At 58.4% G+C, this 18,592-nt stretch overlaps 1 protein-coding gene across 1 annotated transcript; it reads left to right on the forward strand.

The window, feature by feature from the left end:
• Positions 1-7,162: 7,162 nt before the first annotated feature.
• Positions 7,163-18,343, forward strand: ADAMTS15 (ADAM metallopeptidase with thrombospondin type 1 motif 15). Its single transcript, XM_035555760.1, has 8 exons — positions 7,163-8,059; positions 12,894-13,026; positions 13,837-14,004; positions 14,397-14,680; positions 15,021-15,198; positions 15,806-15,987; positions 16,965-17,140; positions 17,563-18,343. The coding sequence occupies exons 1-8, from the start codon at positions 7,163-7,165 to the stop codon at positions 18,341-18,343; spliced, it is 2,799 nt and encodes a 932-aa protein (XP_035411653.1).
• The last annotated feature ends 249 nt before the right edge of the window (positions 18,344-18,592 follow it).

An 18,592-nucleotide genomic window follows, 5' to 3' on the forward strand; every position in this document is an offset into this window, starting at 1 on the left:
ACTCTGTCTCCTCTAGCCCCAAAGCCCGCTGAAGGAGCCTGCGCAGGCACGCGGCTCCGAGGCAGAGGGGTGCCCCTGCGCTGAACTAGGACAGGTAAGGCTGCAGGCGATGCAGGGCACGTCTCTCCAACAGGATGCAATTTATTCCCGGCTTTCCGCTCTCCTTGCCGCGTCTTTGATCTCGGAGGACATGCCTGCCTCTTAGCTTTAAGGCACCGCTGGTTTTCATTAGCGGCTCTCGCTGCAAACAGTAGCTGGAATTTCTCGTGGCCGATACAAGCCTCGCCGGGCTCGTTACGAGCAAGCTCGAAGGCACGCTCCGAGACAGCGAACCCACACCTGGCTGCCCCGCCAAGGCTCCTCCAGGCAGAGGATGAGCACCCCCAAGGCTTCTTGGGGTTCCTGCAGCTTAACCCCTCGCAGGACCCCTCCACGTTGCCGACAAACCTCGCCTGCCACGGCTCTGCTTTCTGTGGGGCTGCCTGAGCATGCGAAAGCCGTTAAGGACGTAGTCACTGTGATTTAAAGCCCCTTTTGATCAGACAGCTTGCAGACGTCTCCCCCTCCCCGTGTCCCCAGCTCTGCCAGGCTGTCCCCTCCCCAGGGCTCCTGCCACCGGGCACCCGTCTCCGGGGGACTTTCGCCTGCCAGGACGAGGCCCACGTTGCCTTTTGGGTGAACTATTTGGGAGAAAAAACCCGGTAGGAACAAAGCAGCTCCTCTCCAAAACCTTGCCACTAGATGTCAGTGCCGCCCTGCGCTGCGGCTTCGCAGTCCCCCCCCGGGACAGATTGCGGCAGCACGGGGGGGTGAGGGGGCCACAGCCAGCCCCAAACCAGTCGTGGGTTTTCCTACACCCCGTCCCTTGGCAATATCTCGAACCAGGAGGATTTTTTTTGCTGCTAGGGGGATGAGCTGGGCATCATCCTGGGTGCCAGCAGTGCCTGGTGCGCTCATCCCCACCGCCACAAACCCAGGGCAGAGGTGTTCAATCCTTCTCTGACAGTGAAACAAATCCCAGAAGCCAGGAGCAAAAGTTCTCCCAGCATTTATGAGCATTTCACTTTCTGGTCAAAATAAGCAATTTCTTTAGTTTTGCTCTCAAAACGAGCAGGTTGGAAGAAATCTCGCTCATAAAAGTTCATCTGGGCTTTAAATCAGGGCCCTGGGTCCTGCCCAGCTGCCTTCGGTGGAGATGTCCTAGCTGCAAGGGTTGGACACTGAGGGTGAGGGAAAGGGCTGCAGCCTGGTGCTGGGCTTGGCTGTGCATGAGAAGGGGATGTCTGGAGTGAGAAGCATGTGAATTAGGAGCAAAATCGATCATCCCGGGAGAAATGCATTAATCCCTGCACCGAACACAGCCGCGAGAGGGCTCCCGTGGCTTACAAGTGCTGGTTAGTCTGCGTTTAGTGCCTCAGCCTCCTCACTCCCACGTAAAAAAGATGTTTTTACCTTCCCCTCAGTGCAGCATTTGCTCTGGGGAAAGCCATAATTCCTACTGGGTCCCCTAAACGTAGGAAAATCCGATTTCAAGCTCCAGATGGAAAGGGCAGGGACAGCCGGGCTGCCTCCTCCAAAATCTCTTGGTGCTGCAGACCCAGCATCGCCTGGGGACCCCGAGAGCAAAGGGCTGTGGTCGTGGCCCAGGGATTTCATTTCAAAGGCTGCAGGCTCAGATTTATGAGGCACTTACCTTTTTATTCGCAATTTTTAATTGCATTTTGATTTTTAATGCAATGCATTGCATTAAATTACATTTAATGCCTCGATTGCCAGAGCAAGAAAGTGGCACCAGAGGGCAGCCTTGCCACGGGGTGGTTTTGGAGCCCCACTTGCCGGCAGGTGTGGTGGGATGTGCTGTCAGGGAAGCAGGATTAGGGCTTTCCAAAAGGGTAAACCCTCTTTCCAGCACTGCAGCCTCTTGCCAGGCTTCTCACCCGAGGTTTGAGGCTTGCAAGGTGTCCTGAGAGCAGCGCATCGGTGAGAGGAGCCTCCAGGGATCGCTCCGTCCCCAGCCTTAGCACTAAAAAAATATGGCAAGTTGTACCAAAAAAGCTCTCCTCAAAGCACATAGGAACCCCCCTTCCTCCCTATCCCACCCTTGCATGGTTTATGGGCTGATGAAAATGAATGAGCCTCATAATGGTTTGCCTGAGTGATGAGCATCCTCGGCAGCTGGATTGTGCATCGCTGTCGCCCCACGTTTATTCCAGATGTGCATAATTCTGACAAACTTTGGGGCTTGCCCAGATCTCCACAGTTTTGCAAGCCTGGTGTATTTAGGCATATTTTCTTTATATATTTATGCCACAAATGTTGCATGAAGTTAATTAGTTAAGGTTTGGCCCCACTTCAGGCGGGCGTGTACAATACAGAGCTGTGCGGTCCTGGCTCATAAACCTTCAGGCTGGGCTGTAGGGCCCATCAGGTGTGTGTGCATGAGTGATAATAAGTGTGTCACACTGGTTTGGGACCATCCTCTGTCTCCTCTAAATTTCCATTGACTGTTTCAGAGCATCCTGGAAAAAAATGCTTTTCTCATGGCTGTCTTCCTTCAAACAGGAGAGAGCCTTAAAGAGGAGGGGATGAGCACAGAGGGGAGGTTTGGATGCTTTCTAGAGATAGGAGCTATCACCAAGCAGAGACCTGCAAAATCAGGCAAAATCAAGCTTTATGATTTTTTCTACATACGTCGGCATTCCCCCTAATTCCCCTATGATTCCAGGAAGCCCTGCTGGATGCCAGGGGTGACGTTGTGTGTCTGGACCATGCGGGAGGACAGCAGAGATGAGTGTCCCTGCTCCAGGAGCAGGGGGCAGCAGGTGGACAGAGGTGGGAGCAGGTCGGTTTGCCTTTTGTCATCCTGCTCCTACACATTGCAAGGGACATCCAAAGCGCTACAGACGTGGGGAAGGAAAAGGAGAACGAGGATGCAGGAGTAGAAGAGAGCTGGGAAAACCCCAGCTGGCACTGCAAGAAGAGGTGCAGCACCTGGGGTGTCTCAGAGTAGCTGAGATGTGCCAGGCAGCATGGCATGGCCCTGCAGGGTGGTGGCAAAGCTCTCTGTGTGCAGTGCTGCACTGCTTGAGGATGTCCCAAGCACGGATCCTCCCTGCTCGTGGAGCAGGAAAAGAGCTGTTCTCATGCCCATTTTGTAGCATGGGAAACCCAAGCAGAGCATCCTACCTATCCCAGTCACTGTTACCCATGCCAGGGCAAATCCAGTTAAATTCATTGTCTTCCTGGACCAAGGATGGGGCTGGTTCTAGGTGTCAAAGACCTCCATGTGCTCAGGTTTCTTGTGTCTCTCTCCCTCAATGACCCCATCTAGACATAGCCAGATTTTGTCCAAGCCTTTATTTCCTGGAAAGCTGCCTAACAACACACTTTGACTCATCTTCAGTCCCTGGAGAGGATCCTCCTTCCTGCCCATGTGGTGGGGAGTTGGGAGAGCACAGCCTGAACTTTTGGGTGAGAGCCCAGGCTGCCGATCTGCCAACCTTTCAGCCGAAGACAAGTGAACTGCTCGCAACGCCAGCTTTCCCTGGCTACAACCTTTCCACTCTATCTTTGGCGTGGAGCTCTCGGCCCATCTATTTTAAACTATTTCTTTTATGAACTGGAACATCCAGGGGCTACGTGAGGTTTTTTGCTCGCCTTTTCTTTCTAGCTTCTCACACTTGGCATTGTGACGATGATGAAAAAGTAATGAAAGAAAATAACTTGTTGGTGCTTGCTGGTGCTCGAGAAGAAGAGAGGAAGGTGGAAAGGAGCGCTCAGACTGCTGACCAGCTCACACTAGATCAGGGTGGGCTGTGGGTTAGGTCTGGGGGAGGTGGGATTTACCTTAAAGTGGGCTCTAGGCAAAAATCAAGGTAGGAGCTGAATTTCAGGTATTTGCATCTCGCTGCCAGTAGCTGTTCTGTAAGGTCAAAAGGCATCTTCCATCTCCATTCCTTCACTACCAGGCGCTCTCTTTAGGACATCTCTATCCAGTCCGTTTCTATTAAACCCAGGCAAACATCAAAGGGTGAAAAGCAGTCAGATGCAGCCTGAAATGCCTGGAAAGATTCACAGAGTGAGCCCAAGTTGTTATCTTGGGCAGGCAGCTCCACAGAACCCCAAAGAACCCCAGCGTCAGTACTGCTGCTGGGATGCCCACGCTGTCCTGCTCCTCTGAACATCAAGAAGCGCCCTGCCCGCTCCTCCCAGCCCAACGCTCTCTGTCCTGGCTGGTTTCTCTAACCTGCCCCTCCGCGTTGGCAGGAGACACAACAGAGATGTTCCCCCTGACCACCCTGGTTAAAGGGATGTGCCTCAGAGATAGCAGCACCCCGAGCAGACACCACAACCCAGTGGGACTGCTCAGGGATTTTGTCCGCGTCTTCTCTAGTCACAGGGACTGGGGAAATCAAGCCATGTCCTTGAGATAAGGGAAAATAAAAAAAGTAATGCCTCCCCTCTTGTCTGGAGTGCTCTGAGACGTGCCAGCTGCCTGTAAAGGATGAGCCCTAAGAGCCATAGGCAGCATGTACTGCATACAGTCAACAGCTTTCTAACTCGTCGCAGGCAGAAAAATGAAGGCAGCTTCATTTTGGCTTCACCTTGGCTTGCAAACAAAGCTCTGCCTAGGGGTAGGTGATTTCCTGATGATCAGAGAGTGAGCAAGGGCAGGAGAGGCTGTGAGAGAGTAGCAGGCTGAGCTGCATCACTTAACTTCGACCCCAAAACCGCTGGTACAGTGTTAACGTCATGGGGCAGAGCTAAAAGCCAGAGTCTCAGGGGATAGAGTGGGTCCCGGCTCAGCAGATCCAAAACACTCACATTTTCTGCCTGCTTTCCCCATCAGGAGGCAGTCAGATGTTCTCCAGGCTGGAGATAAAGCCCTGCCAGTTCGGTTTGACTCATCCTCTCTTGCTGGAGAAGATCTGCCTGATGCAGCAGCGATTAACCCTGGCTAGATGGCCATGGGGCTGCAGCACCTGGAGCCAAGGTGCTCTCACGGTGCATATGGGGACATTTTTGCTCCCTTTTCCATCTGCTCCTCACCGGTATCCCTGCAGGGCAGAGACCCCTGAGCTCCTGGCTCCACGTGCCAGGTCTGTGCTGCTTTTTTTCCGCCAGCGCTGAGCACCAGCCCCTGCTGGAGGTGGCGAAAACCCTGCTGCCCTCCCGTCGCGTGTGAAGGGAAGGAGAATTTACTGTCCCTAAACACGAGGCCACGAAGAGCAAACAGAGCAGAGGCGGAGACGAGAGGAAACACGCCAGCATCCCCATCCCACGCAGGAACCCAGCACGGCTTCAGAAATCAGCTTTGTTCCTGAGATGTCCCCGGGAGCAGTGGGCTCAGCCCAGAGCAGGATGGTGCTGCAAGGGGCACCGCCAGGACCATGTGCCACCGGGGATGCTGCTCCTGTCTCCTGGCCTTCAGGGACAAACCCATCCCATCGGATGGAGCAGTGCTGAGGGAAGGAAGGCTCCCTCCTGGCACCTGGAGATGCCCCAGATCATGTCCAGGCCTTTTCCCCTTCCACCTCCACCCGCTGTGCTGCCAGTTTTGTCTCTGTGGCCCTCTCAACATCCCTGGACACGTTGCACGTTGGCCAGCAGACAAAATCCCTGATTCACCAAGCACAGCCTGCGGATTTTTGGGTCACAAGTTCAGCTGCAAGGCACACAACGAAGCACAGCCCGGTGACAAACCACCGTGTGGGGAAGTGCTAGCACCAAAATGAGCCAGGCTGCAGGCTATAGGCTCTGCATCTTAAGCAGCAGCCTTGGTTTATGTTCCAGACATACACACATTTTCAGGCTGTGCTTACAGCCTTTGCTGAGGCTTGAAATCACATCAAAACCAGTGCATTTGCAAAAGGGCCTTAATTCAGCATTAAACCAACCCCGGCTGCTGGAACGGCGTGTGGGCTGCGAGGATGTGTGTGACTTGGGTGCCCGATGGCAGCTCGGGAGCGCTGCTGAGATGTCTGTGCTTCTCTGGGCACAAAACCAGCTTGAATGGGAATGAGGGGAGAGACCCTCTTGGGCAGCTCCCTGTGCAGTGTGTCCCAGTGTTGGTGTGCCCATTGCCATCAGGAAATCTGGTCCTTGGCTGCAATCACCGAGGCCTCCTCATCTCTCTCCTTTTAGCTCGCCTGCTCCAAATAATCCCACCCGTGATGAGATCTTTCTAGCGTCAGCAGCCCCAGCATCCTTCCCACCCCCAAATCACGGTGTGTTTGGTGGGCATGAGGAAACCCCTCTCTTCCCTTACAGTCCTTATAGTGCGCCTTGGGGTCTCAGGGGAGGGGACAACTTGGGTCCGAACGCTCACCGAGTGGGTGAGCTCTCCCTTTGGGTGCCCTGGGGATGCGGGGAGGCTAAGCTCCCCCTGACAAGTGGAAATTGCCCCTTTGCCCCCTGGTTGGAGCCCCGGGCAGGGGCTGGGGCAGGGCAGTGAGGGATGTGCCATGCCCAAAGCTGCTCCCCTGGAGCCCCCTGGTCTGCAGGCACAAGACGTGGAGTTGTGCTGGGCTGGAGGGCTCATGGAGGGACGCTGCCCCGGGCTCAGTGCGGGGCTCGGTCTGAAAATCAGGTTGATGGAGCCAACCCCACTACAGTGACCAGCACACCCTCCGTCCTGCCAAACACAGCCTGTCCCGAGCAGAGCATCCCCCAATTCTCCTCCCAGCCCTCCTCCACTCCACACCCCAGCTTTGCTCCCCCTTCCCCGGGGGGATCTGGGGGGGGGGTCTCCCCCTCCCCCTCCTCCTCGGAGCCGAACCTGCGGGAGCATCCCCCGGGCTGCAGGGCCAGGAGCGGGGCTGGCAGCTCCGGCTTCGCTTTTTATTTTTTTATTTATTTTTTTTCTCCCCTCCCCTTCTCCGCTCTCCCGGCCCCGCTCCGCTTCTCCCGGCCCCGGAGTGGCTGCGGCGGGGCCAAGCCGCGCCCCGCTCCCCCCGGGAGAAAAGCCGTATATAAAAGCCCTGCGCCCCACAAGGCAGGTAGCGGCGGGGCAGGCGGCTCGCACTCCGCTCCCTCCGGCCTCCGCCGAGTTTTGGGAAGAGGAGGAGGAGGAGGAGGAGGGAGGGAGGAAGAAGAAGAAGAAGAAGAAGATAGAAGAGGAGGGGGGCTCCTGCTTTCTCCCCCCCCCATGTGAGCCGGGACGATGCTGCCGCTGCTGCTGCCGCTGCTGCTGGGTGCCCGGGCGTTGGGCGCGCCCCAGGGGGACACGGCGGTGGTCACCCCGCTGCGCCTCGACCCCGACATCAACGGGAGGCCCCACTTCGGGCGAGGCGGCCCCGCCGAGGCCGTGGTCTTCCAGCTGTCGGCTTTCGGGGAGGATTTCTACCTGCACCTCGCCCCCGACGCCCGCTTCATCGCCCCCGCCTTCGCCGCGCAATACCTGGGCACCGCGCCCGGTGCCGCACGCCCCCGTCCCGGCCTCCGCCACTGCTTCTACTCGGGGGATGTCAACGGCGACCACGCGTCCTTCGCTGCCCTCAGCCTCTGCGGGGGGCTCCGGGGGGCTTTCGGCTACCGAGGAGCCGAGTACACCATCAGCCCGCTGCCCGGGGGGGCGGCTGGCGGAGCCCACCGCCTGCAGCGCCGCGGTGCTGGCCTCCCACTTGGGGCATCCGCCTCGCGTTGTGCCGTGGGCTCCGGCCTCACCCCCGGAGTCCTGCAGGCGTTGGCCAAGTACCGGGGGAGGGCTGGGGGGGCGCCGGGGGGGAGAGCCAAGCGGTTCGCCTCTGTGCCCCGTTATGTGGAGACCTTGGTGGTGGCCGACGAGTCCATGGTGAAGTTCCACGGGGACGACCTCCAGCACTACCTGCTGACCCTCATGGCCACGGCCGCCCGCCTCTACAAGCACCCCAGCATCCGCAACCCCATCCAGATCTCCGTCGTCAAGTTCCTCCTCATTGGGCAGGACGACAAGGGGCCCAAAGTTACCGGCAACGCCGCCCTCACCCTCCGCAACTTCTGCGCCTGGCAGAAGAAGTGGAACAAAGTCAGCGACAAGCACCCCGAGTACTGGGACACCGCCATCCTCTTCACCAAGCAGGTGGGTGCGGGTCCCCGGGGAGGGGGGGACGACCCGGCAGGGCTGCCCCCCCTCTCCCCCAGGAGCCCTGCACCCTGCCGCCCCTCGCCTCCCACCTCCTCTGCATACCCTGCACCGTGCGTGTCCCCCCCCCCAGCCCCAGAGCCCTTTCCCAAGGAGCCCTCCACCCTCACTGCCTGGCTTGGATGGCAAAGGGGGGCAGCGGGGAGGGAAGCAGAGGTGTGGAACCTGCTTGAGCCAGCCTGGTTTTGGCCAGCAGCCTGCAGAAAACCCTGCTGAGGGGTGAGTGAGGCCAGGAGGTGTGCAATGGCAGGTTGTCCCCATGCACAGAAACCTGCCGGTCCCTCCCGGAGGAGGGGAAACCCCCCCCAGCATTGGCAGCTAGCTCCATTAGAAAGCAGCCACCACCCCAAAAAGCAGGGTCTAAGCCCAGAAGAGGAGGAGGAGGGCGGCCAGCCCCAGTTCCCCCCGGCTGGGAAGCACTTGTGCGTTGCAGCTTGCGGTGGCACCTGCCAAGAAAAAGCCTCTCCCCGCTTCCTCTGAGTCATGCGCGAGGTCTTCCTGAGGACCCGCAGCTCTCCTCTGCATCCCGGCTGCTCCGCGTGGACCCAGTTCAGGGCTAAGGAAAGCACCGGAGAAACGGGCAGTGCTTGCAACCCCAGGGAGTTGAGGGTCTGGCTGTATCCCTGCTTCTCGCTAGAGGTGTCACTGTGCTCGATCGGCCCCCAGGCTGCTAGTGGGAGGGAAGAAGGATGCGCCCAGGTTGAAGGGGACGGTCCCATTTTCCCCCAATGCAGGTTGTGGCAGCAAAGACAACTTGCATTTTCTCTTTGCCTTCTCCCTGCCCAGCTGTCTGGATGAGGGATGTTTTGGGAACTCCCCTCAGCAGCAGCGAGGCCATCCCCAAGCTGCTTTCCAGGTCAAGCACTCGAGGGTGGGAAGGATGCTGCTGCCAGTTCGGCTTGGCTGCCCCTCGCAAGTGCTCAGTGCAGGCAGGAGCGATGCTGTGCGGGATGTGAGACACCTCAATGCCCCACCTCCCTGTCCCCCCACCCCAAGCAGGGTCTGTGTCCTCTGGGAAGGGGTAAATCCTGCTGGAGCAGCTCCTGTCTATGCCGGGTGGCTGCAAAGGGGAGGAGGAAGCCTGCTGACACCTCTGTGGGCAGGAGCCAGCTCCATCTCTGGTGGAAACCCGGTGAGGTCACCAGAGCTGCACGTGGGACAAAGTTGGGCCCGGGGATCTGCAAGCCACGCCGTCCTGCAGCGCGCAGCATGGCTGGGCTGCATTTTTTACACATTGCTAAACCGTCCATTCCTGAAATCCCAAGGCAAGCTCAGTGCAAAGGCACACGATCAAGGAGACATCTGCCTTCCTTGAATGCATCCATCTGTGGTCCCCTGACACCCCAGAGCTTATCTCCCTGCCAAAAAGCTGTTACATAAGCTCCCAACTTAAATTTCACTTTGAGCCCAGTTGATCGGCAGTTTCCAGTTGTGTCAACAAGTTGCTGATGGATGGGGCTGGCCTCTCCTGCCCGGCTTTGCTCCCTGATGCCGGTCGTGCTGGACGGAGGATTCGCCTTTGGGGAGCTCGCTCCTGCCCAGCTGGATGGTGCGGATGTGCCAGCAAGCATGGCCACAGGGTCTTCACCTTCCTTCCCGAGCCGGTGCTTGCCGGAGGGGCCCGCAGAGCATCATCCATCCTCCAGCTGCCCTCCTGCCTCTTGGAAACAACATCACGCATTGCAAGGAAAGGCTCAACTAAAATTTTCACCCATCCTGAACCTTGACATCCACTGGCTGTAACAGCAAAGGTTTGCTGAACTCCTTCGGCCTCCCATCAAACCGAAGGGATGTTGCTCCAGAGGACATCTCGCTGTAGCACAGCATCATGAGGGAGTTTGGAAACCCACGCTCTGAACCTCAAGGCTGGGGAGCTCAGATTTTTGGGACTGCTTTGGACACGTGCGGGGTAAACCTCAACAGCCGGGAGAATGCTTGTGGTCTGACCTAGCCTCTGAGTATGTGAATTAACATAAAAGCCACAAGGATCATACTCGGCTGACCTGCAGAATTTTGCAGGAGGATGAAGAAAAGCCTTTGGGAAATGTCCACAGATGGAGCTAAGGCTGGCAGGGGAGCCCTGGTTGTGCAGCTCGTGTGCTGCCTGCAGCCCCTTGGCACGGTGCTGGGGCAAGGGCGGCACAGGGAGCACCCGGCCGGCGGGGACAGGATGGTTGTGGCTGTTGTTCTGTGAGTTGTGTCCATGCCTGCTTCTGGTTTAATTTCTGGCCATCTGAGCTCCGAGTATGGGTGAGGTGTCAGTGCCTGGGTACCCAGGGTCCTTGCTCGCAGCACGGGGCTCTCCGCTCGCTTTGCCTCTCCGGGCTGTCTCCGAAATGGACAGAACCCAAATGTCCGATGTCCATGCATGACAGAATGACAACACAACACCCCCACAGGCTTCATGCTGAGCTTTGCACCCAGGTCCTGGACTTGAGTGTCCCTGCAGGAGCACCTTGCCTCCTCCCCGTGCTTGTGCTGGCAGCAGCAGGGGAGAGTGGAGCTGGTGAGCGCACCATGTAAAGAGAGCGCTGGGCCTTTGCATGCTGCTTTCCCACCTTAAACCCCTTGCATTTCCCTCTCCTTCCCTCCGTAGCTCCAGTCCCTCTCCCTGTCTTGGGCATCGCCCCATGAACTCCTTCCCAGCCTCTCCTCCCGTTCCTCCAGCTCTTCTTGGCACCACCACTCACATTACCTCTTGTGCTGCCCTTCCTCAGCAGGCTGCACCCCCAGCAAGGCTGCAGGAGGTGGTTTCGGGGGCTCAGGACCCCCTCATTAGAGCCCTGAGCTGCTGCCCATGGGGCTGTGGCTGGGGTCTGAGCCCAGGCCATGGGGGTGATGGAAAACCCCATTAAGAGCTGCTCGTTAATGCAGCCCTGCAGCCAGCAGGCGAGGTTGGGAGCAAGAAGTGGGTCAGTGTGTCAGTGCAGGTGTTGGGCCAGGAGCCAAAAGCTCTCCACGCCAGCGAGGAAATGGGAACTCTTAAAAGAGCAATGAGCAGGGAGGGTGGCTGCCTGCTCCCTGCATCCCCAGGACACCCCCAAACCCACCACTGTCCCAAAAACCACAGCACTGGCACCGCTGCATCCCTCTAACCCCCAGGTGTAGCTCAGCATGGCGATGGCTCATTTTTGTGGTGTTTTGGGGCAGCTGGGCTTCCTGGCCCCACTCAGTCACCTTGTGCTTGCTGGGAGTGTGTGGATGCCCCATGCTGGCTCCTGCCATGGGATGTTGTGTGCGGGACAGGGCCTGGGATGCAATGGGATCCCAGATGATGATTAAACCTGCTGCAAAGCGGAGTCAAAGCTGGTTATGAGATAGGGTTTTCCTGCTCTGCATTCTCCTGGTGCTCAGCTTGGTGAGGCACTGGCCACCAAACCAACCTGTGGTGCTGCAGGAGCAAGGGCACCACACCGCATCCACCCCACACCTCTCTGGAGAGCATGGTCTTGTCCATGCCCGGTAGCCCTGCACCTCCCGCTAAAGCCACCTCGGCCGTGGCCGGGGCTCTCTGAAGCTGTCGGGTCTGTTATTTACTGGTAGCTCAACCTGCCTGCGCGGGAATGCCTTCGGTTTGGAAACCTCGCTGGAAATGTTGACAGGGCCACTCGTGCGAGATTTGTAGCAAACCAAGCACTTTGGCTGGCCAGGAGCTGAGCATGAATCACTCTTATTTATAGCATGGGAGCGCCTGGCAAGTCCCTTACGTTTCCTTTTCTTGTGGAAAGCTGCTGCAGCTCCCTGCCCCGTGCATGGCTGCCCCTGCAGCTCTGGGCTCTGTGGGATGGGGACGCATGCTCCAGCCCTGTAAAAAAAAAACATTGGGGAAGCTGCAGGGAGCCCATCACCCAGCCACACTCCTGCAGGTTGTGATGCTCAAAGGTGGTGATTGCAAATTGGGAAGAAAATGCGGCACTGCCCAGCCAGGAGAAGCACGGTGGTGGCTGAGAGCAGGATTTGGCCCAGCCCAGGATGGGCAGTGCTGCCAGCGGTGCTGGCGTGATGTCCCTTGGAGAGGAGTGGAGGGGTGGGGGCATCTGAGGACAAGCTGCTGGGCTTCTTCAAACAGCAGCTTTGGATTCGTGCTGGCACCTTTGGGTGCTGGAGAAGGGCAGGTGTGCCAGTACGTGTGTATCGAAGGTCGGGATCCCCCTGCTGTGACAAGTTCCTCCACGAGCAGATGCCAGGTTCTGGAGCAGATACCTGACCCCAGCAGCTCTGCAGCCACCCTGCTGCCCTGTCCATGCACCTTCCTGTCCCCTGTCCTGGTGGCATCTACCTGGGGTCCCCAAGTTTGGGCTGGCTTCAGCTGGGCTTGGTTCCTCCTGGAGAGACAGCTGCAAAAGGTCTTGGGGACACTGGAGCATTTCCCCTAGCCGTGGTGACCTCTGGGCCCGCTCCAGAAGCTTCTTGTTGCTAGGAAGGAGCAGAGAATGTGTCAGCTGTGAGTCAAGACCAGGTCTTTCCACTGACCCGCCTGGGTCGGGACCTTGAGCTTGCTGAAGGATGGAGCCAGGCTGGCTGCTCTGTGCCAAAACTGGCTCCACCTTGGCTGGAGGGGCCGCTGGTGTGGGAATTGCTGTCGCTGAAGGCATGGGAGGATGCTAGGTATAAAAAAAGCACCCCCAGTACCAGGGCTGCATGGTCCCATCCCCTGGGGCTGATGCCTCCCCAGCAGCCTGGGGTCAGATCCTGTTGGGATGCAGGGGAATTGGTGGGGACAGGGCCATGTGCCAGCCCCTGGCTAACCCCTTTTCTCTGTGCCCTGCAGGACCTGTGCGGTGCCACCACCTGTGACACACTGGGCATGGCCGACGTGGGCACCATGTGCGACCCCAAGCGCAGCTGCTCCGTCATCGAGGACGACGGGCTGCCCTCGGCTTTCACCACCGCCCACGAGCTGGGTAAGGCATGGTTTCGGGGGCTCTGTGCAGGCTGGGGTCCCCCGGTCCTGGAGCGTGGAGGGGGAAACTGAGGCATGGGCACCACACCACCACGGTGCAGCGCATGGCAAGCCCTGCATTTCTGGAGGAAAAAAACACGTGTGGTCTTGCTGCTGTGCTCACGTCAGTGGTTCTTCCCAGCCTCGTGGCTTCTGCATCACCAAATCCCATCCTCCCACCCGGCTCTGGAATCGGGAGGGGTGGAGCGACACTGGCAAGGTTCAGAATAGCCCTGGTCCAGCCTCCGGAAGGCCAGACAATGACAGGCATCCGGAGCAGGGAAACTCCACCTCAGGCTGGGTAGGAAAGAGTGGCTGAGAAAGTGAAAGGCTTTGCTGTTGTGGTTGCTTGGTTTCCAGGATCTGGGAATCCTGAAATAACAGGCGGAGGCTGGGGGTTGCTGAGGGCACACCTACATCCGGAGACACTAGCTCTGCTGCCTCCTTTTCTCTGAAATTGCCTTTGTCCTTCTTGCAACTGATGGCCATACGGGAAGGAGAGGGGAAGTGTGATGGAAAGGGCGCTGGCTTGGGGATGCTGCTGTCAGGATGACGTGTGCCTGTTCCCACATCCACATGCAGCCTGAGCCAGGCTACATGCAATCTCCATCCATCCCCAGACATCACCTTCTCCTCTTGGGCTGTCCTTTTGCCATCCTTGCAAGAGTTTTCCCCACTATATGCCTCAGTTTCCCCCACTGCAAACAAGAGAGGGGGCCCTCCACTGTGTGCTGAGCGGGGTTCCTCATGTCGCCCCCTTTCCATCTCCCAGGCCACGTCTTCAACATGCCCCACGACAACGTCAAGGCCTGCGAGGAGGTCTTCGGCCGGCTGAAGACCAACCACATGATGTCCCCCACCCTCATCCAGATCGACCGCGCCAACCCCTGGTCAGCCTGCAGCGCTGCCATCATCACCGACTTCCTCGACAGTGGCCACGGTGAGCCCTCCTGCTGCGCCCTCGCTCTCCTGCCCTCGTCCCCATCCTGTCCTGGTCCCTGCCGTGGGGAGCAGGATCTGTCCCAGGGCTGGCGGTGCAGGGTGGCTGTGATGGGGACAGGCTCCTGGGCTGGGCAGCAGCTGTTCTCCAAACAAAATGAGAAGGAAGCGGGGAGTTCGGCAGCATTTCTGCATCAGCCGGGTGTCCCCATCAGTGACATCTGCTCTGCCAGTGCGGCTCTACCCAGCGTCACCAAGAGATGGAGTCACATTTTTTCCCTCTGCCTTTGTTGTTGCTGGATTTCGTATCCGCAATGAGCGGGCTGAGACGTGGCTGAGCCCACGAGGCTCCCCACGAGGACCCGATCGATCTTCCCCTCCCTGCTCCCGCAGGAGACTGCTTGCTGGACCAGCCCTCCAAACCCATCCCGCTGCCCGAGGACCTGCCGGGGACGAGCTACAGCCTGAACCAGCAGTGCGAGCTGGCCTTTGGCGTGGGCTCCAAGCCCTGCCCGTACATGCAGCACTGCGCCAAGCTCTGGTGCACAGGCAAGGCGCGCGGGCAGATCGTCTGCCAGACCCGCCACTTCCCCTGGGCTGACGGCACCGGCTGCGGCGAGGGACACTTCTGCCTCAAGGGCGCCTGCGTTGAGAGGCACAACGTCAGCAAGTACAGGGTGAGTGCCTGAAAGCGCCCTGCAGGATCACCCCTGGATGCTTTTGCATGGGTACTGGCAGGGCGGTCCCCACTGGGGACCCTGCATGGGGACACTGATGTGAAAGGAAGACAAGGGAGAGCAGGGATGCATGGTGCAAGCAGTCAACAACTCTTTTTCAAGGCTGGATGTGGCTGTGCTCCTCTCTCCAGCCCTATGGAAGACTGGGGACCTGCAAAACTGCAGGTCTCCCTTGTAGAGGCAGGTAGCAAAGGGATGGCTTTGAGCCCGGAGAGCCCCTGTTTGGGATGGAGCCACCAGGGAAGGGGACGGCGGGTCTCACCGTGCCGTGTCCCACCAGGTGGACGGCGGCTGGGCCAAGTGGGCACCCTACGGGCAGTGCTCGCGGACGTGCGGCGGCGGCGTGCAGCTGGCCAAGCGCGAGTGCACCAACCCGGTGCCTGCCAATGGGGGCTCCTACTGCGAGGGTGTCCGCGTCAAGTACCGCTCCTGCAACCTGGACCCCTGCTCCACTGCAGGTAAGGGAATGAGAGGCGAATCCTGCTGAAATAGACGGCCTGAGCTCAGCTTGCTCATGGCTGTCGTCATTAATGCATGCTCCTGCACTGAGCCGAGGGGAAAACCCAGCTTTTTGCATGTGTTGGTTGTTGAGCCAGGCAAGTTCATCAGAGCTGTGAATCCTCTGCTCAACCCCTCCCAGGTGCAGAGGTGCTGCTCACATCTCTGGAGCAGCCGAATTTCAGCAGAGCTGAGCCCTGAGCGTGCCAAAAGCCCAAACTCACCGCAGCTCTCTGGGTGGGGAGGGAGGAGAGCCAGTCTCCAAATGTCAAATTCTTCATCTGTTTCAAAGCGCTTAGAAACATGGTGGGAACGTTCCCCCAGATACACCCCCTGCAAATGTCAGAGGTGACCTTGACATTTGCAGTGCCCCGGTGTCCCTGGGTCACTGTGCTGTGTGAGGAGCAGAATGTCCTGGGCTCAACATGCTGAGGCTACTGGTGCCAATCTTGGGCACCATGGGGTGTGTGTGGCCACCGCGATCTGCACCACGCACAGCAACCCAGTAAAACACACACTGAGGGACTGGTCTGTGCTCCCACCCAATGCACTCCCCGTTTCTTCCAGTGCCAGGGAAGAGTTTCCGAGAGGAGCAGTGTGAGGCTTTCAATGGCTACAGCCACAGCACCAACCGCCTGACCGCCTCCGTCTCCTGGGTCCCCAAGTACTCCGGCGTCTCGCCCCGGGACAAGTGCAAGCTCATCTGTCGGGCAAATGGCACGGGCTACTTCTACGTGCTGGCACCCAAGGTTGGTGAGGGCTGGGGGGCATGAACGAGTTGTCCGTGTCTGGTGGGCAGCTGGGTTTGTGTGAGATTATAAAGGAGGGGAATCCACCAGGCTGGGATGAATCTGTGTGTATGCATCTGCTTATTTACTTCATTTGGTCCACAAAGGGTCTTCCTCTGGGTTTGTAAGGCAGCCTATAGGGTATGCTTGTAGTCCTGATGAGAGGCTGGAGTAGCAGATGAGTCCAGAGGAGAGCTACAAAGGACCACAAAGATGTTCAGAGGACTGGAGCACCTCTCCTCTGAAGAAAGGCTGAGAGAGCTGGGGATGCTCAGCCTGGAGAAGAGAAGGCTCTGGGGAGACCTCATTGCACACTTTCAGTACTTAAAGGGGTCTTATAAAAGAGATGGAGAAGGGCTCTTTACTCGGGTAGATAATGATAGGACAAGGGAGAATGGTCTTGAACTAAAAGAGGATAGATTTAGACTAGACATTAAGAGGAAATTCTTCCCTGTAAAGGTGGTGAGGCACTGGCACAGGTTGCCCAGGGAAGCTGGGGATGCCCCATCCCTGGAGGTGCTCAAGGCCAGGCTGGATGAGACCTTGAGCATCCTGATCTAGTGGGTGTCATCCCTGCCTATGGCAGGGGGTTTGGAATTAGATGGTCTTTAAGGTCCCTTCCAACTTGAGACATTCAATGATAATTATTGTGCTGGGGAAGTGATTCACCTGCCGGGCTGGGCTGTGCAGGCTGGTGCTGGCTGTCTTCCTAATGCAGCCCCTTACATTCGCACCGATGCAAAGAAAATGATGTAGATATGGCAGAAAGGGGAAGTGATGCCGTATGGCTTTTGTCAGAGCCAGAAGAGCTCAGTTGCAAAGCAGAACATGAACAAGGTGCAACACTGTGCCTGCCAGCACCTCCTCAGGTCTGGCTGGAGTGGGGCTGGCCTCAGTGGGGCAATGCGGGGCCACAGCAGCTTGTCTCACCTCCGCAGGTTGTGGATGGCACCCCTTGCTCCCCAGACTCCACCTCGGTCTGCGTCCAGGGCAAATGCATCAAAGCGGGCTGCGACGGGAAGCTGGGCTCTAAGAAGAAATTCGACAAATGCAGTGTGTGTGGGGGAGACAACAAGAGCTGCAAGAAGGTTTCAGGCTTGTTCACCAAACCCATGTAAGCACTGGGTGGCTACACGTGCCTCCCTCTCTCCCAGCTCTGCTTTTTGGGGTGTACAGGGGAAGGCTGTGGGGCTGGTGAGGAGCAACCTCCAGGTGTCAATGAATGTCTCTGTGTGGAGAGCTGAGCTGTGAGGACACATTTAATGTGGTAATGGCTTCTGCTGGTGGAGCCACCTCTGGATCCTCCATGGTGTTGAGCTGGAGGAGCTGAAACCTCTTCCCATATCTGGGTGACCTCAGCCTAAACAAAACTTGGCGTGGGGAAAGTGATCTCCACGGGATGGAGGAGATAATCTCAGGGGTGGGAAGATCTTGGGGCTGAGGCCAAGTGGCAGCGGGTGGGAGCAGGGGACACCCAGCAGGGGACACCCCGCCAGCTCCCAGCCTGACGCCCCCCTGCCTGCTCCTCCCTTCCAGGCACGGCTACAACTTCGTGGTGGTGATCCCCGCGGGCGCCTCCAACATCGACATCAGGCAGCGGGGCTACAAGGGGCTGATCAGTGACGACAACTACCTGGCGCTGAAGAACGGGCAGGGCAAGTACCTGCTGAACGGCCATTTCATCGTCTCGGCTGTGGAGAGAGACCTGATGGTGAAGGGCAGCGTGCTGCGCTACAGCGGCACCGGCACCGCTGTCGAGAGCCTCCAAGCCTTCAAACCCATCCAGGAGCCCCTGACTTTGGAGGTGCTCTCCGTGGGGAAGATGACCCCTCCCCGGGTGCGCTACTCCTTCTACCTCCCCAAGGAGAGCAAGGAGGACAAGTCCTCCTACAAGAAGGAGGGCAAGACCCCGCCAGACCTCAACAACAGCGTCCTCAGCCTGTCCAACCGCTTGGACGGGGGCAGGCCGACCTACAAGCGGCCCTCCTACAAGTGGGCGGCGGGTGGCTGGGAGGCTTGCTCCGTCACCTGCGGCAGCGGGCTGCAGAAGCGAGTGGTGGCTTGCCGCGACTCCTACGGCCACCCGGCCTCTGAGTGTGAGGCCGCACAGAGGCCGGCTGAGGTCCGGCCCTGCGGGGAGCCCTGCCCGGTGTGGGAAGTGGGACCCTGGGCCCCTTGCTCCAAGAGCTGTGGTCGAGGCTTCAAGAGGAGGATGCTGAAGTGCACGACCCCGGCTGGGCGCCTCCTGCCCCGGGAGAGCTGTAGTTTTCGGAGGAAGCCGCAGGAGCTGGACTTCTGCACCTTGAGGCCATGCTGAGCGGTGCCAGCAAGGACGGGCATGGTGTCTCTCGGGCTGGTGGGCGAGCAGCAGCCAGGGGTTGGGAGAGGGGGAGATGTCCATAGCACATATCAAATGGGGGAAAAAGAAAAAAGGGGAAAAAAACCAAATGAACAAAGAACAGGACCTGGGTGCGGGGAAGGGCGTGTGCCCAGGCCAGAGGGCTTTCACCGAGCAGGTCGCTCGGAGCCGGAGCAGGAACCAACATCTACCTCGATGCCTCCGCAC

The sequence above is a fragment of the Cygnus atratus genome, chromosome 22 (assembly GCF_013377495.2).
Source record: "Cygnus atratus isolate AKBS03 ecotype Queensland, Australia chromosome 22, CAtr_DNAZoo_HiC_assembly, whole genome shotgun sequence".
NCBI classification, from domain to species: Eukaryota; Metazoa; Chordata; class Aves; order Anseriformes; family Anatidae; genus Cygnus; species Cygnus atratus.

Coding starts and splice junctions, on each gene's coding strand:
- ADAMTS15 (XM_035555760.1), top strand. CDS start 7,163: ATGCTGCCGCTGCTGCTGCCGCTGCTGCTGGGTGCCCGGGCGTTGGGC. Junction 14,681..15,020: donor ACAACGTCAGCAAGTACAGG/GTGAGTGCCTGA, acceptor GTGTCCCACCAG/GTGGACGGCGGCTGGGCCAA. Junction 15,988..16,964: donor TCTACGTGCTGGCACCCAAG/GTTGGTGAGGGC, acceptor TCACCTCCGCAG/GTTGTGGATGGCACCCCTTG.